The sequence below is a fragment of the Archocentrus centrarchus genome, chromosome 18, assembly GCF_007364275.1.
Source record: "Archocentrus centrarchus isolate MPI-CPG fArcCen1 chromosome 18, fArcCen1, whole genome shotgun sequence".
NCBI classification, from domain to species: Eukaryota; Metazoa; Chordata; class Actinopteri; order Cichliformes; family Cichlidae; genus Archocentrus; species Archocentrus centrarchus.
In genome coordinates, this window is record NC_044363.1 from 18,006,131 (window position 1) to 18,024,528 (window position 18,398).

General features: G+C 40.9%; 1 protein-coding gene across 1 annotated transcript in view; it reads right to left on the minus strand.

The window, feature by feature from the left end:
• The window catches only part of capn1 (calpain 1), a 31,888-nt gene that overhangs the window by 9,015 nt on the left and 4,475 nt on the right, over positions 1-18,398 (minus strand). Inside the window, exons 4-9 of the mRNA XM_030753429.1 lie at positions 15,715-15,784; positions 12,749-12,867; positions 4,960-5,093; positions 3,429-3,597; positions 1,862-1,945; positions 11-96 (exon numbers count right to left, since the gene is read on the minus strand). Coding sequence (XP_030609289.1) covers positions 11-96; positions 1,862-1,945; positions 3,429-3,597; positions 4,960-5,093; positions 12,749-12,867; positions 15,715-15,784 — 662 coding nt within the window. The remainder of the gene's footprint in view (positions 1-10; positions 97-1,861; positions 1,946-3,428; positions 3,598-4,959; positions 5,094-12,748; positions 12,868-15,714; positions 15,785-18,398) is intronic.

Genomic DNA, 18,398 nt, shown 5'->3' on the forward strand with positions numbered 1-18,398 from the left:
AAAATCATACTTATCGCTCCAGGCTCCAGTCCATTCCACCTCTCCCCAAGGGTTCCTGATGCGAACCAGCTTAGTCAGGTTTCCTCTGTACAGCACCTACAGGCAAAGAAACACACAACACATTCATGTTTTGTATCTGCTTCACCGCTTCTTAGTTTCCTGCACACACAAGGTCGTGTGCATCTGCTATAAAGTTAGCCTGAAATGAAATGTTACTCTCAAACCACAACAAAAGGAAAAGCCACCATTTGAATCAAATGAGCTTTTGTTCTAAAAGTGGAAATTACAGGTTATTTACATGTTCTGATATCAGCTGGACACTGACAGACACTAACCCCCCCCCCCCCTGCTGTGTGCTCAGCATGACTAGTGAAGGTTTTGTTCATTTTTAACACAGTTGCAACATTTATTCAGTCATTTTCTGCACGCTGTGGTTGCCACATTTGTGTGATGTTTTACAGTGCAGCTCAAAGTCATATTTACACAAGCCTGACATGTCTGCAGGTTACCAGCAGGCCGCTGTCCTGTGCTTGAGCTCTGTTTACATTTTACAGCTGCTTTAATACATTTAACTCACAGTCTAAACAATAAAACAGGGCCCTCGATTTATTATTGGTTTTCAGTTTACTCAGCTTCTGAATCAGTCTATTCATTTTTAAAAAGGACCCCAAGCACATGCAGAGGATTAACTAACCAAACACATTATGTCAGTTACAGTCAGTGCGACATTATGACGCAAGTCAACTGAAATGTCTTAGTTTGCATTAGTGAGGTTTCACCTGTGTTTTTATGTAATGCAGTGGACTGTAGTACTGCGCCCAAGTCATCTGCTGAGAGCTCAAAAGCCAAAAAGAACAAATGAAACTGTTTTGATACACAATTTAATTTCCATTTCCTTATAATATGAAAATTTATGTTTGAAGGATAAGCAAACCCGCTCAATCCATTTTGCCTGTGCAAAAGGAATGTACTGCTTTACTGGGCTACGAATCTCTCCAAAACACAAGTCATACAAAAAACAAAAAACAACAAAAAAAAAAAACAAAAGGTCAAATATTTACAATAAATACAAAGTAAACACAAATCTAAACCCTATTTATAAAGTTATAGCTGTGGTATGTGTGCTTTACTTTTCTTTTTAGCACTTTTATGGTTACTTTTAGACACATACATTTGTATGTTTATTTTTAAGCCCTTTTTCATACGTTTGCACTGATATGACTGCATCCAGCTTCATTGTGTATGCGCAAAGATTTCTTTTTAAAATCTAATTCATGATTTGTTCCTCTGAGTTCACTATGCAGAACAAACAACGTAGGCTTTTGTGAGTGGCCGACGCCACTGAAAACATTTATACTTATTTATTAATATTTATACTTGAGACCGCATTTCTCTGCAATTTTGGGGTTTCTTTCTTCCAGTTGGTCCGTTCTCTTCAAGTCAATTTTAAAAAAAAAAAAATGGCAGCAGAAGCAGTAGCTGGAATCATACAGAAGGAAACAGCGTTGCTGAAAGGGTCAGTCAGTCACTGAGGGATGCGCTTTATGGGGAAAGGCACGCAGTTTAAACCGTAGGGTTTCAGAAGGCTTTGGGTTGATGCCGCACCTATGGGGCTGATTTAACGCAGAAGGATAAACCCCACTCAAGTCCCAAAAACTGCAGTTCTTCCAACAGTCACTTGAGGGTAGCTCCAAAATTCAATCCCCACTCATGTGCATGTTAAAGGTCCAACTTTCCAGCAGAAACAGAGATTTACAGCCTGGTCCACCAAACAATTTGGTCTCCAACAAATCTTTGCAGTTTTCTTTAAAAGTCCACTCTTAAAGCTTAGAGTTATGCATCATTTTGTATTACAGCTCACCTCTTCTGCCCCAGTTAAGGAGTAGGCATGACCCTTCACCAGCTTTTTGAAGGTAACGGCCTCCCTGTCATTTGTACTGGTGATCTGAGAATGAAACGACACAACACACAGCGTTAATCAGAGGTTTCTAATGTCTACAACATAACTCATACAATCATAACAAAGAGAGTAAAATGTATCTGCATATTACAATATCTGTTATTGAAAGTTAATTTAAAAAAATTAAAAAAAAAAAAAAAAAAAAAAAAAAAACAGCATTAAGAGCCAATATCACAGCATGGCTTATTAATTAAAAACAGCAAAATGTCCCACAATGCACTGAATCCATGTAACCCAGCTGAGTTTAAATGCAACATTTTATCCTTGTTTTCCATAAAGCTGTTCTTGCTGTGTCATTTAAACTTTAGCACAGCAAAGATGCTGAAACAGGAAAATTTTCTATTCCTATTTATGTCAGTCATTTACTATTTCATCATCTCTGGAAAAGAAGATACATTTCCTTTTACTTTTGCCCCTTTTACGCAAACTGAGAGCCACCAGAACTGATTACATAAGTTCAGTCTGCAAATATAAGCGTTGCTCAAGTGTCCTTGACAGTTCCACTGAATTCCTGCCAGCTCCAACCCTTTTCCCGGTCCTCACTGCCCTCTCTCCTGAGGCCTGTACTACAAAGCAGGCTCATCCAGGTAACTTCAGGGTTAACACTGGGTTTTCTGTACAACAAAGATGGCTCACTTCTTACTGGGGTAAGATTTAGAAAAACTTTACAGAGCTCTAATGTGCAGCTGTCGCACTGAGAGCGCACCCAGTGCTAAAATTATGACCTGGAATTAACGGTTCATTTTACCACTTTGTGTGTTAAATCTCCAGATCAATGATTTGCTGCGGCCTTCATTTGTTGTCCTTTTTCCAATATTGTTGGATTTTACCTGTGTTTTTTTTTTTTTTTTTTTTTTTAATCTTGTTAATGTCTCAGGAGTAGGTGGCACTTAAAGGGATCATTTTCTGTGGAAGAAGACTCATAACCCATGAAACGTCCTTTTTAGGCTGGTTAAAAGCTGCCAACACCGCCCCTTTCAGGTGCGTGTGCAGACGAGGCCCAGAGTTAACTTGTGAATGCTTTTCCTGATCTAACGGAAAGAATCCCTGGGTATGTTGAACTTGCACAGGTTTCCACCCTAATCGGACTTCCTAAACGGTCAATGTTTAGAGCACCCGTTCCCTTCCTGAGCCCCGATGGTGATACTGAGGAGAGGAATTTTCAGAAATTTGGTTGCTGAGCCACAACTTACCCTGACCTCTGACCTCCAGAGGGCTCTAGCAAACATGTTTCAGATGCTGTTTACATGCACATCCAGCAGTTGCAGAGTTAGAGCCGTTAGCATTCATTTAGACTTGTGTTAAGAATCATCACATTGTCAGAAACACAAATGTTCTCTTTTAACAACCAAATGCGTCACTATGTGCACCTTTCTGTAACTGTATCTGCTTTGCAGTGAAGAACACAATGAGAGCGATCAGTGTTATTTTCTACAGTCAGAAGACGCCTGAAAGTTGCAGTACTGACATCAATGGAGCAGCCGAGAAGCGATCCCCTTTCGATGGCCCTCCTGATGATGCTGTGGAGGTCGGCGGGAGCTTTACCGAGCTCGTACATCTCCGTCACACCGCCCGTGAAGTCTTCAAAACCCTCCGATGTGCTGCCACCTGACAGAGCCTCATAACAGCCATTCAACCTGCGACGCAGACAATTAGAGCTTAAACAGAGTCCCACTAGCAAAGATACTGCATAGTTTAATATCAGTGTTTATGATTACACCTTAATATATGCAGAAAAATATGACATTAATATGTTTTTTTTTTGTTTTTTTAGCAGAGCGCTCCCATTCAGAAGTCTCACTGTTTAACAATGTGCAACACTGCCCTACATGGCCTCACAGGAAAGGAACATCTGGAATCTTACTGTCACCTCACACTCATCCAGGAAGCTTTCGGAACTTGGCAGTGTCACACTTACATGAACAATGCTGTGCTTCCCTTATAAAGCTAGCCAGAGCAGCTGGAATGTTGTAACGCCCTCTTTAAGAGGATTTCTTAGTCATGTTCCTGCAAGGCTCCTTTCTGGAGAACCAGGGACAGTCACTAAAATTTACCTCAATTCTGATCTTTTTTTGTTGTGTGTTTAAGCATCTTACCAGGTACATTTTTCAGGTCATACAGTATATAAGTCCAAGCCTTTATCAGAGGAATAATGTTACAACTAAAACGTGAGCGTCACCGTGGATAAGCAGCAGCTTCAAGCTGAAGGAAGCGTGAACGAACATTTGTTACGTCTTCTAAGACACATGCTCAAACAACAGCAATGCTCAATAAGAGTGTAATATAGACAACAAAAGTAACACAGAATTTAGATCATCCAAAAAAGTTACAACTGACGAGAATTTGTTATTCTCCTAGTCCAGGCCTCGGGGGCCGGTGTCCTGCAGGTTTTAGATGTGTCCCTGATCCAACACACCTGAATCAAATGGCTGAATTACCTCCTCAGTATGCAGTCAAGTTCTCCAGAGTCCTGCTAATGACTTCTATATTTGATTCAGGTGTGTTGAAGCAGAGACACATGTAAAACCTGCAGGATACCGGCCCTCGAGGCCTGGATGTGAGGATCCCTGTCCGCATCTGTGGCCTTTTTTGCATCTCTCTCACTACTACATGCCTGTTTCACAGTATTGCTGGATCTATGCATTTAGGTAACTTGTGTGTTTGCTAGGCAACATGATGATCTCATAATATCTGATATAGACAACAACCTTCCGGGGCCTGAGATGTACCTGTATGACAAGTCTGGTTGCACAGGAGGAGTTCACCAACAAATGGGTGGAGACTTAATGTATCATGGAAAGATACATGTCTGCTCACCGCATACAGAGATGCTTTTATTTATTAGCGACATGAGAAAAATATCAAAGGGCCCACAGAAGTAAGACATTTTAAACAGAAATGTTTGCTTCAAGTTTTTTTTGTTCCCCCCAGTTTCTTTCCGATACGGGCCCTCAGCATGATTTCCATTTCTCAGCTGCTCTCCTGTGAATCAGCCTTACTTGGCGTAGGCCTTTTCGATCAGAGCGCTCCAGAACTCAGTTCCCTCCGCTGAGTGGACAAACAGCAGCTTCCCATCTTTTACTGGCAGCCGGTCATCAATGACGACATCCACCCACTCGCCAAACTGCCAGAACTGCAAAGCAGAGCACAGAACGCTGTTAGAACAGTCTCACTAAGATGCTTTAATGTTGGAGTACTGGAGAACCTGGACTCTAACAGTGACAGTCCCTTTATCAACTTGATACATGTATTATTAGCCAGAGACATGGGTCTGCAACAGAAAATGATGCACTGCCTCTGTTCGGGGTGTAGAGGCCCTGGCTGTGCAGAGTGGTTAAACATGAGCTTATCCTGCTCCCCATCCGTGATCGGGGATACAACATTGTCTCTCTCAAATCACACACCACTCTGGGATTCATTTGACCTCACAAAGGAGATGAAAATAAACACAATTAGAGTCCCTCTCCAGGACACCCTGCTGTACAGTGTCTGTTTCTGACTATTTGGCAAACAAAGAAAAATGTGCATTTTTTATGCACATCCCAACATAACATACTAAACAATAAATGTTTTATGTCTGACCTTTAATGTTTCATTTAAACCTCCAAGCAATGTTTTCAGCAAAAAGTTGCTCTTCTCAGGATTAAATAAGCTGAGATGTTTTTTGTTTCACCGTCACTGGATTTTAGAGAAGGAAATTTTTAAAAAAAAAAGAAAAAGAAAAACAGGGAAAACTCAGATGAGAACAGGTCAGATGCACAAGGGATTCAGGCTTATTAATAAACACATTTCAACCTCTGTCACTAAACTGACAGATGCTCCTTCATTCAACTAAAGTTGTATTTATTTATAGGACACAGGAAGAAAAATGTCTTCAGCTTATCACACAAATGAGACATCTGAGTGATAAGACAGCCTCTTGTGATTCAGCTGGATCATTGTATTCTATTTTATTTTATTGGGACATTGCACTTTTTAATATTTTTTGATACTGAGATAAAGGCAGCACTGACGGAAGGTCACGCCAGTGTCCTAAACCAGTCCTGCAAATTTTCTGTTCACACGCCAAAGAAGCTGCGAGTCAAGTTCTCTACACAAAGCAGATGGCATGATGCAAATGTTGGCAGGGTGAATTTCTCTGAAATCTTCAGAGAAATTTAAAAGAAGGCTTAGTCTGAATTGTTGTTGTGCTTTTCACACAACACATGACTGTTGTCCAGGAGGGGGCAGAAGAGACCAATGCAACATGATGAAAAGCTGTATAAAAGGAGAACAGACAGGGGGAGAAAATGCAAACTCCACACAAAAAGCTCCCAGCAAGATGGTGGAATTGAACCCAGGACCTTCTTGCTGAACAGCTGAAGTACTGTTGAATGCAGATCCAACACAGAACATGATTCTGATGTGCTGCACAGAGATTTCACAGCTATTGTCAATTTGCAAAATTTTTTGATACTGAGACTATAAAGGCAACACTAACTGCAAGACAGGCCGGTATCCTAAACCAGTTCTGCAAATCATTCGTTCACACGTTAAACCTGCGAGTCAAGGTCTCTACACAAAGTAGGTGGCCTGATGCCATAGGGCAGGGTGAATTTCTTCGAAATGCTTTACAGAGGTTTTAAAGGAGGCTTTCTCTGAATTGCTGTTGTGTTTTTTTCCCACACCTAACATTATATAACTGTGCTTCCAGGAGACGGGTGAAAAGCTGCAGAAAGAAAAGAGTGGAGGAAAAAAAAAAAAAAAATGTGGCGCAGGGACCAATTTAAAAGCCAAACAGGTTCCAAAAAAAAAAAGTGGCAAAGTTTCTGCCTTTGAGCCTGTTGTTCCATAGACATGCATCCGATCTAGGAATCATTCACATTACTTTCTGACAGAGAGCTGAGAGCACAGAGAGCAATATTCATCAAAGCTGATAGGAATAAAAATCATGTCCTGCGATCAGTCACAATAATAAAAACTTGAGAAGAGCTTTGATCGTCCTTCAAGAAGCTTTGAGAACTATTCCTGAAGACTACTTAAAGAAACGACTAAGAGTTCAGGCTGCGCTGATGAATGAAAGGTGGTCACACCAAATATTGACTCTTAGAACTGTAGAAATTCAGTTTTTGCTTTATATACTGCATTTCTTCTTGTGTTTGCACGTTTCAGTAAATCACTGCACACATTTTCTATTTTTCCTAACAAAATATAATGAAGTGAAGGGTGGCTCAAGACATTTGCACAGCACTGTTGAACCCCAGTTACTGCCTTTTAACGATTTATGATGCATTTTAATACACAAATATTGCGCATTAAAGAAAAGCTGTGCAAACGCAGACACCCAACAGCAAAAAGAAGACAGAAATATGCTCAGAGTCAACGTGATCTAATTCCAGAAGAGAAAAAGGAGGGTGAAGAAAGCTGGAGTCTGTCATTTTGTAAGAACAGAACCGGCTACAGTTGAAGTGTATGCATTCTTCTAATTAACCTCTCTGTGTGTATGCAGAGAGGTTGTGTTTTAGTGTGTATTAACAGAACTGCTCCCAATTATGGGAGGAGCCGTGTCACAAAACGGTCGGCTGAAGTCGACACAAAGTGCCTACACAAATTTTCACACACGCCGACGGACATGAATAGCAAATCTAGACCTGCCCCTGGTCAACATATAGATTTTTCATTCTGCTTATTCACACTGACACTGCGGAGGCGTTATCACAGCTATGTGAGAGAAACACCCTGTCTGACTGAGGGAAACCAGCTCTTATGACATCCGTGTCATCAGTGACCCCGCCTTCAAATTTGAGAAACTGTCCAGACTTCATGTGTAAAATATGATCTATACCAAGGATATCATAAAAGGGATGCCCTGCTTTCATTTACTTCCCCCCTTTTTGTCTCGCTGCCTTGCTTATTCAGGCAGACTCCTTGTTGTCCTCCTTCTCCTCCACTTCGTAAACTAATTAAGAGTCCCACAACCGGCACTCCTAAAAAAAAAAAAAATAATAATTTTTTTTGGATGACTCACTCCAATCTGGAAAAATTACCCAGAGGCAGATCTAAACTTGCAAACAAAGGAAAATCCCACGAAGATTCAGCAGCACACAAAAGCAGAGAAGGAGTAAGGACACGCCTATATGCTGGCAGCAATATAAACACAATCAATAGAGGCTTATAGTAAAACTAAAAACGCCAACAAAAAAAAATTATAATGAAACGAGAGCAACCCTTTACTAACAGGAAAACAGCCATGTGTGTTTAACAAGCCATTTGGCCATCATTCATTCACGCATACAGCACACACATTTACATGCCTTCAGAGCAGACTGAAGCATTAGCTCCTCCCACTGTAGCAGTGAGCAATATTTATACATGCAGTTTACTGTAGCCTTTGCACAGAGGACAGCTGCATTCAGCAAAATGCAAGCGAGCAGAGTCTCCAGAAGTAATCAGCCAAATGATTCCTCATTCTCTCTTGGCTGGCTTCACTGAATCAGCAGCCCTGTGTAAATGGTTAGCTCTGTGGATCTGTGCCATCGCATTTATTGAGGCTTTGAAGTGAGTCAGACGAGCAGCCCGGAGATGAAAGGACTACAGTGCCTTCCTCAAGGGTGTTTCAGAGCAGTGGGCATTTACACACAGAGGGATAAACTTCAGAGTTCATTGATAGAGTTCCCGTGTGTGAGAGTGTATGTGTGTGTGTGTGAGAAACATACAGCAGTAGCCAATGTGAGTTGTCAGCCTGCCCGTCTCTGTTATAACAGTGACTATTCAGCTGACAGAGATCCATGACAGACATTTTCCTCTGTGTGTGTTTGTTGTACTTTATATCTCAAAGCATGTAAAATGTGACTTTATTGTGTGAGAGTGTCTCCTCTGCACCCTACCACACTTCATTCCCTCCTCTTTCCCTCTCCGTCTCTCTCCCCTTCACTTGGCAGTCTGACAGGCTGGTTAGCAGAGTGATCACTGCATGAAAGAGAGCCGCTAACTCAGCTCAAAGTGCTCTGTGACACAGCAGGACAAGCAAAATGATTTCTTTAGTCTGTATCTTAACGACACTCAGTAACGAGGATTAAAGGGAAAGATGTGAAGTGCAATATTGTGATTTTGTGAAATTCCCTCCAGCTGTTTTAAAGGACTCATGAAAGAAACATGAGTAGCATTAAGCAGCACCTTTTGGTTCACCGTCCCCTCTGTAGTGCAGATGCAGTAACAAAGGAAGGTGAACACACTCTAGCACTGATTATGAAGAGATTACAAGGCAAAAAACTTCTACTCAGACTGAATTAGTGACGCTAAGCAAGTTCACACACTTTCTGGTTTCTTATTTGTGACACTACACTGCTGTATCTACCATACTCATCCTAGGATTAGATTTAAATGTCACTACCAGCTACATCAGCTTTGTTAAATTATAAAAGATGTAAACTTATTCAATCTGATGCAACAAGGTTAATCTTAAATCTCAAAATCATCTCCTGAAACTAAATACCTTAATCAGAAATCTTAATGTTCCATCATCCAAACACATCAAATAAGGAGCCTATTTTTTTTATATAGGCTCCTTCTATCCAAATGTGAAGGAGGCTGCCAGAAACTCACAGGCAGAAAAGTACCAGGATCTGTACAGATGCTTCTTCCAATCATCTTTCATAATTAAAATCAATGCTTTCAAAATATAAATATAAATAAATATAATATAAAAAAAAAAAAAAAAAAAAAAATCCATTCACACTTTTATTATTCCTCGGCAGCATTACTGCAACTCTCCCTCTCTCTGTACTTTCTTTAGACAAAAAGTCGCTCTCATCTGTTTGAACAAATTAAGCCTCAAATGGCCACTTGCGGCCGACTCCACGAGTGAATGTCTACATACAGCAGATTCACATTATAAAAAACACACCAGAAATAAACATTTTTACAGCCTGTAATGAAAAATGGTTGAAGTCTCAATAGCTGAGTTCCACCTTCAAAACAGCTAAACAATTAAACTCAACGCCTTAAAAAATGGTTCAAAATTTTCATTATGAAATTTGTGGCAGCTTTGACATCTGACACAGGATGCTCCAGCTGTAGCCGGCTGAGCAATCCTAGCCTTCAGGTAATAAAACACAAACAAACAAACCAAAAAAAGCTAGCGGATTCCCCGTGGTTGCTCGTAGACTGCACTGAAGATGCTCACCTTCAAAGTAAAAGTTGCGCCTCAGCACTGCAGCCAATACATTTCAAAGGGCTCAACTTTTATTTTGAAGGCAAACCGTCTCTCAACTTTGTGTCACATTTTTCACTGTTTCACAGCAGCTCTGAGAATAGTTGGCAAGTGTTTGCAGACAAGTCTGTGTGTACGGGCAAACATGGCAATCTGATAGCAACCAAGGCAATCGCAAGAAGATCTCTGATGACCAGCTGGGGAATACACATTTTTACCTAGCAACCAGTTGTTGCCAGCAGATGTGTCTCTAGGCCTGTGTGGCTGAGGCTTTATTGACTTGACTCTACAGACTCACAAATCCAAAAGGACAGACAAGTTAACATCGCGTTGCAGTGGCCACATGACTGCAAAACCTCAATACATTTCTGGTCACATGACATTTTGAAAAGGCCCTTAACACTAGTGCAGAAGACAATTTAGAGTCAGGCCTGTGAAAGGCATCTCTGCAAAGGCAGTTTTGTTTTGTCAGAACAACCAAACCTCGACTCACCAGGTTTCAACAGCACTGCTGTACTTAATGAAATGCTAATATATACACTGCTGAAGCGGGCTATATTAGCATTAAATCAAAGTGCAGTTGGGGCATCACATAGCAAATTGATTGATGCACCCAACTGCTGTTACCTGGGCCTACTTTATTATTAAAAACCATGCAGAGAATAGCATCATGCACACCATAATAATCTCTGTAGCAGCACTGCTGTAAGTGATGGTAACCAAAAACTAAATAAAATTAAAAGAAGAGAAAAAAAAAAAAAAAAAAAAAAAAAAAAGAATAGAGTGGCTGCACACACACACACACACACACACACACACACACACACACACACACACACACACACACACACACACACACACACACACACACACAAATCACATCTTAACCATTAATTCCTCACTTTGGCTGTCAGCATACCACATCCAAATTGAATGTCTCAATCATATACCACTGCTTTAATATATTTTTCTATGTAGCTTTGGGCTGTGTGTTATTAACCTGCTCACCAGCTGCAACATAAAAGGAAGTACAATCAGGCCAACACCTGCGTCGCTGCCCCACTGTGTAGCAGCTACAGTTACACATTTGCTTGTGAAGTAAAGTTTTTTTTTTTTTTTCCACTAACAGGGTGTGGGGTGTGTCAGTTATCTTGGGTGACTCAGTGTGGATTGACAAAAGGAGCAGCGTGAGACGGGAATGTGGCTTTCTATTCTTGCTCATAAACCATGGGGTAAGATAAGCTCTTGGCTGCTGCTAAAAGAAACAAGAACCTGCACATGAGACCACCTGATTATTTTTAAGCTTGAATAACCAGCCATTTTCCAAAGAATCGGTTACTGCTCAAGATTTCTTGGTAAAGAACTGTGAAACTGACGGTCCCCTGACAGTGTCAGGGAGCTCACAGTGACTCCGTTTCAAAACTAAAATCTGAGTTACCAACTTATGGTTGCAAGCCTCCTCCAACAAGTCAAGCTGCAGGTGATATCCATGTCTATCTAGACCTGAATACAATATTAAAAATACAAATAAGAGTATAAAAAAAAACCCTGCAGCAAAGTAATGCTTCCTGGCAGCTGTTTCTGACTGTTGGAAATGCATAAAATCATCCCATTTAATTAATATTAATAACAGTTTTTGATCTTTTATGTTAATGTTAATAAAGCCTTGAAATGAATATCATTTTCTACACCCCATGCCCCCCTTTAGACCCCCACCCCCACCCCACTTGCTGCAGGTACCACAGTGACAGGAAGTGGGAGGGCCGCCATCAGCCTTCAGCGGGCTGGCTGATTTAAGCATCATGCCAGACTAAGATAACAGTTCATCTGCTTAAATACACTTTTATTGTAACTTCTGCAGCTCTGTTGTAGGTTTTTTGCCGTGTAAAACAAAGCGTGGTGGATGGGAGCAGCTACAGAGTTCGCTTTTTCTTCATGTTGGCACTTGTTGATGAGGTGGTTTGATGAAGGGCTGCCTCCAGCTTTTTCCCCAATAAAGCTTTCAGTTGTGATTACAGGATTACAGTTTGTGTGCCAGAAAAAAACGTTTGTTCCCCAAACTTGTGCGTCTAATTCTTGTATAATATTCCACCCTGGGAAAAGAACGAAAATGACCCTGACATTCATGCCCATGATGTGCATATAAACTTTTGACCATGGCTGTAGCAGGTGGGTGGCTTAAAGAATAAAGGCAAACCAAACCAAACTACTACAAAAATACAACATTTTTTTGTACACCACAAAATGTTGTGTTATTTCCTGTTTCTTACAGGAAATAACCCAACAGGAAGCGCTGAGGCAGAAACACACGAGACAAAGTGAACTCAGCAAAAGTCTTACATCTCTTTCATGTTTTACAACTTCCCCACATCATGCAATAAATATTATTTTTCATCCGCCTCAGTGTGAAAGTCACTGAGGTCACGGCGGATCTGAGACTCAGGTCTCAGTGAACTGCATTTAACCTGATAACAATCAATTAACTGCTCACTGCTAGTTGCGTGTGGGAGGTGTCTGCTGTGCTTTTTGTGGTTCTGTCCTTTGACATATGTTTTCACACACACAAACACGGAAGTGAAGCTGCTAGCAGTCATCACCTGGAAGTGAAAGATGCCGGCATATCCCTGCTGGAAACTCTGTCCATGAGGAACCACTCTGTGGAGGAGGTTGTCATTTAAGGTCAGCGAGGCGATGGCTGCCAGCAACCAGCAGTCCCCTGAGGAAATGCAAAGACAGTTTCATTACAGTTTCAGCCTTTGTGGGTAAAATATTTAACTGATGCACGTGACTCTGTTTACATTAGCTAATAACTGAAACAGGAGCCACTCCTGTTTTACCGTGCACTGCAAAAGAGCACTGGCTTGAAGATGGAAACCCCATGACTGATTTAGCAGTTTGCCTACATGAGATTTAAGATTATCCTTTCACATTCATAACCAGTCAGTGTTGTGCTGTTTTGTCTCTTTAGGCTTGCATTTAACAGATTTGACTGGTCTGTTTTCAAATGTTATCAAAGCTTTGTTTTATTCTGGCTCAGTCACTGACAAACAGTGCTGCAACACTTCTACACTTGACGTGTCCATCGACAGTAGAAAACATGGACGTAGCTTCCAGGTCAGAAAAGTTAACCCAAAGCAAAAAAACTGCATCCTATCTGAAAGGCTCCAGGTGGTTGGAAAAAATAAAAATAATTAAATTAAAAACTCAGCTTTGTAAATCTTGGTCACACTATGTTCTTCCTCCTCAACACTGTCTAATGCTTCTTATGTTAACCAGTTTACTGGTTTATCAATTATATTTCGCTAACGATTATTAAGAATTTCAATAGTTTATCCTTAATTTTTGCTACCCTCTAGCTATACTTTCAGCAAAAAACTGCAACTTTATTTTTACACCTACTCAAATCTAATTTCAACTGTTAGCCATATGCAACAGAGTTATTTCAACATTTTGATTTCCACATTTGACCACATCATATCAATTTAAATCATCTGTATTTATATTGACTGTCTATTAACAATGCTTACCTATTACATTTAATTAATGGTTAACTTTTCTCCTCAAACTGTGTCTGCTCTGGCTCCTGCAGGAAGACTCCTGTTTGGGTACCGCTGCCTGATAAAGCCACAGCACTGACACTATGCTGTCACGCATAACGCGTTGCACTTTCTGTTTCAGGATTTTGGGGGTTTTTGCAACAGGTCCTCTAGGAGTGACAGGGCTGCAATAAAGCATGCAATTCAGCAGCAGGGGAAACGGCTTTCAGCAATAGCAGATCTGCTGAAAGAAATGGAGGGCGGCCTTGTTTACAGATATGACGAGAAGCAACAAGGCATGAATTATAAACAAAGCTCTGTGTTGAGCGGGGAAACATTTCAGGCAATAAACTGTTACGGACTGAACTCTGCTGCACTTGTGTCTCTCCGTCAGGCTCTTCATCTCCATCTGTGATCACGTCTGTGTCCATTTTGACTGATCATCATTTAATCCTGCCTGTAGCCTACTAAAGGTAGCTGCCCATTTATCCCTAGCATCCTTGTCTCCACTCTCCTTCGCCGCTCCTGTGCACTGTCCCTTGCTTTGGATGGTTGACCCCAGGTATTCAAACTCATCTGCAGTAATCATATTACAGTTACAATTATGTTGCTGCTGGCATTACAAAGTTTACAGAGTCAGCCTCTGTTATAAATTTTCTGCAGGATGGGCAGAAAGAAAATAAATTAATCTAAATTCAACCATGTCTTTTTCTTCCTGTGCACTTCCACCACAATCAGCTGATTTCAGTTTGTGTGCAGGGAGCTCAGCAGCTCGAGCCTGAACTTCAGCAGGTAACAAAGGCAGTGATGAGCCGTCAGGCTTTTAGCCTCCATTTCTACCTGCTCATGTTTCTGCAGTAGAATCACTGTGGGCTCCTTTGGGCTGGATTTCAACTTTGCTTTGGGTTTGCATCAAAAGAAAGATCGTATGTGTGTCCTCCTTAGGATAGGGATTGGTGTCAGCTTATATTGTCAACTGCTAATCAAATCACAATGCATTTCAGGGCATTTTAGAGTGTAATATAACAAGTAGTGGAACAAATTACTTTCTCTGTGTAGTAATTAAGTACAGTAATGCATTACTTTTTTTTGAGTAACACACCCAACACTGACTACCAGTTAAAGTCAGGCAATTCCATAAAGCTCTGAACCTTAGAGAAATAATCATCCATCTTCTTAACCGCTTATGAAAGCTGTGTGCATCAAGATCACTTTACACATGAGGAATAATCTGAAAAAGAAAATGTTCACCCCACAACACTGCAAACTACTCAGTTTGTTCTTAAATCTTAAACAAACAAACAAACAAAAAAAAAAACTTATTTCTTCTTATTATGGGATGTGGAGCTGTGTAGAACTATATCTTGGTACTCCCAGTGTCCTTATCACTGTAAAAATGCTCTCAGCCATGGAGCCAAGAAATACCTCAGCACAGGGCAACACAGTTTTTTTAAACTTTATTTAGCGGTCAGCCCCACATCCCCATCATTCGCTGATGGATGAATTAACCTGTTGATGACAGAGCTGTAGAGGTGTCCGCTACCTTTGGATAGAGCCAGGCTAACCCCCCTTTACTTCCACTCTTTTGCTAACATGCAGATATGAGAGTAGTGCTGATCTTTTTTTTTTTTTTTTCCTGTTTGCAAGGACAGCAGTCTGAAAAGATTACAAATCTCAGAAGATAAGAAAAAAAAATACGTTTTTCTTTTCCTTAATATAACTACATTTATATCAGATCTGCTGCTGTTAAATGTTTAGTGTCTTGCTCAAGTTCATGATGTCTATGGCTCTACAGAGGAAAGGGAAGCTTTACTTATTCATGACTTGCATCCAGCCTCTGCCTAGATTTAGCATAGCAACTAACATCTATGCCCTCAGTTCCCTGAATTAATTTTTTCCCCTCTCAAAAAGGAGCACAGTCTCCTCTTTGACTTTCTACCAGATTAAAGTCTCAGTTATTCCCTCCTCACCTCTAATAGATGAATCATGCGGTAGTAACAGTTGGGAATCCTCCCTGTGGGACTTACCCAGAGCTCCCTGACAGATGTCTGTGCGAGTAGCTCCATCTACGATGAACTCAGGCCGTTTGCAGATCTCCTGTTGGGTTCACACACACATAAACACACAAATTAGGGCTTTTCTTGCCTTCAGACAAACATTTTGCAAGTGTGTCGTGTTCCTCTCTTTCTCATACTAGCTGCACTGACTACGCTGCAAAGGAGCCAGTCAACAGAAATGACACAATATGTGGTTAATGCAAATTTTAACTTGCTTTTGAAAACCCCAACAATGGCAGGAAGAATACCAACTGTACCCGTTTCCTGATATATGAAAACATTATCGCCTTTATGCGAGATATTTGTCATTTAATAATACAGCTTTATCAGTTTTATCTCTAAAATGTCAAATACAATGATTAGTCTGACACGCCCTGAAGCAACAATAAAGGAGCTATCCAAGCATGTGTGCAGAGCTGCACACTTTGATTCTGTAACCTAAAGTTAAGTGCCTGTTTCAGGCTCCATGGCTACCAGAGAGCTCACAGGGAGCTTACAATCAGGGGCTGAAGTGGGAACTAGCAGGTGGGGGGAACCCTAAGTTCAGTTGTAGCAGGGGCAGCAGGTCTACATTCTGCAATATCTATCCAGCCATCCATCCACTTTATTCCACTTATTCAATTGAGGGTTGTGGTGGGGCTGGATCCTGTCCCAGCTGGCATAGAGCAAGAGGCAGGATACACCCTGGAAAGGCTGCCAGCCTGTGGCAGGGCTAACACAAAGTGATTGACACCTTTGAGCAATTTTGAATCACTAAGTAACCTAACCCCACTAACTGCACATCTTAGTACTATGGGACAGAGTCAGAGTACCCAGAGAGAATGTGCAAACCCCCCCACAGAAAGATGGATTTGAACCCAGGACATTCTTGCTATGCAGCAGTATTTCCAACGACCGCACCACTGTGCTGCGAACTGCATTCTGCAATACGTCAAATAAAATTTTCTCAAATTTCAGTTCAGAATTGAGTCTCTCTCTTATGTCTCAGGTGCTACCCAGGAACTAACCTAGCAGGGACCAAGCCCTGCACCAGTCCAACACACTCCACTTCTGCAGCGCTAGCTAGATGTTAAAGTATCGCAAACTAACACAACTTTACACCAGCACCATTAACGCACCGCAGGGATGAGACGGAAAAAGGATGCGTGCAGGCAGGATCGTGCGGTGACTTAACTATCTTTGTGGCATCAGCTAAAAAGGACCGCCAGTCTGCAGCTCATAAAAGCTAAAAATCACTTCACAGTATTGTTGTATTAAACTGCCAATCAGACAGTTTTAAAACAAGACAATTACCATTTAGCCTTTCAGTCAGTCAAGGTTTAGAGACAACTCTGGACTAGTGAAAGAAGGACTGACTAACTACTGATGCAATAAATGAAATTTGGTGGATTTGCTCAACCCAATAATGACCATAAGTTATTTAGTAAATCTATAGAACAAATTGTATTTATGATGCTATAACACACAAAAGCTACATGTGTGTGTGTTTCTTTGTTTGCCAACTCCTCCTTATCTATATCAAATATTATGATGCTCTGCCTGGCAACCACCTCGCAGCAGGCTAAAAGGGCCTGGACTTTATTTTTTTATTTTTAATCCCCCTGGCACACCTTATAAAAGCATTTAATTTCATGAATCTTTACATTAATTCTTCAACCAATAGATGGAGCAAACTGTTTTAAACTGCTGTTTGACCTGCAGCAGGTATCACGCTACTTAACTTTGAAGTTTTTTTCCTCTGGACTTAACGAGGCTACTTTCTTGCATTAGCTCTTCGTCTTTGTGGTGAGCCAAGCAAGCAAATCCTTAAGTTGTCATGGCTCTTTTTTGAAAACTCAAATTAATCAGGTTATTGAATGATAGCTGGTTTACAAAATCTATTTTATAATTTTATTCAATAAAATGTAAACCTGTGGCCATTTCTAAATCCGGTCATAGTGCATAAATTAAAACCACAGGTACGTTACAGACGTTTTGTTACACTCTAGTGTTTCACAACTTCCTGTTCCCCAAACCATTTTATACTCAGCAAGGTAAGTGCGAGAAACCCCGTGAAGCTATAAAAACAAACATTTCATTTCTTCACGTGGCACAAGCACACCTAAAATAGCTCTCTGTGTGAGCCTTAAAAAAAAAGTTCAGCCACATGCTGAATGGTTTTGTGTGTGCTCAGTGGACAAAGTGAGCACTATGACCCTCTTAGTGTAAATATCACAGATCATGTGGTGCAGGTGATGCATGCATTATGAAGCGCTATTTTCGTGAGGCTGAGACCCCGGAAAACATTAGAGGGAACAAGCAAACACAGGTAGCATGCAGGCACATGCACACGTGGTGATACTCAAAAGGAAGCCAAAACAATCACTCTGCAAAGCTTTTAAGACCACAGCTTGCTCCAGTGTTTCAGGACTGACAGCAGCGACCACTTAGTCAGAATCCAAACTGGTGCTAACAGCTGATTGACTAACAGCACTTCACAGGAATGCTACATCACCAGAAACCTTTTGTTGCCTGGAAGTAGACAATGTGACAAATCTCAAAAATCTGGTTTCTTGGTTGTCAGAGGTCAGTGCTTGCCAGCTCTGATTATTCAGACAACAGTGTTTTGTGTTTGTAAGTTGAGTTTTCTACTGTGAGGAAGTGTTCTGTAACAG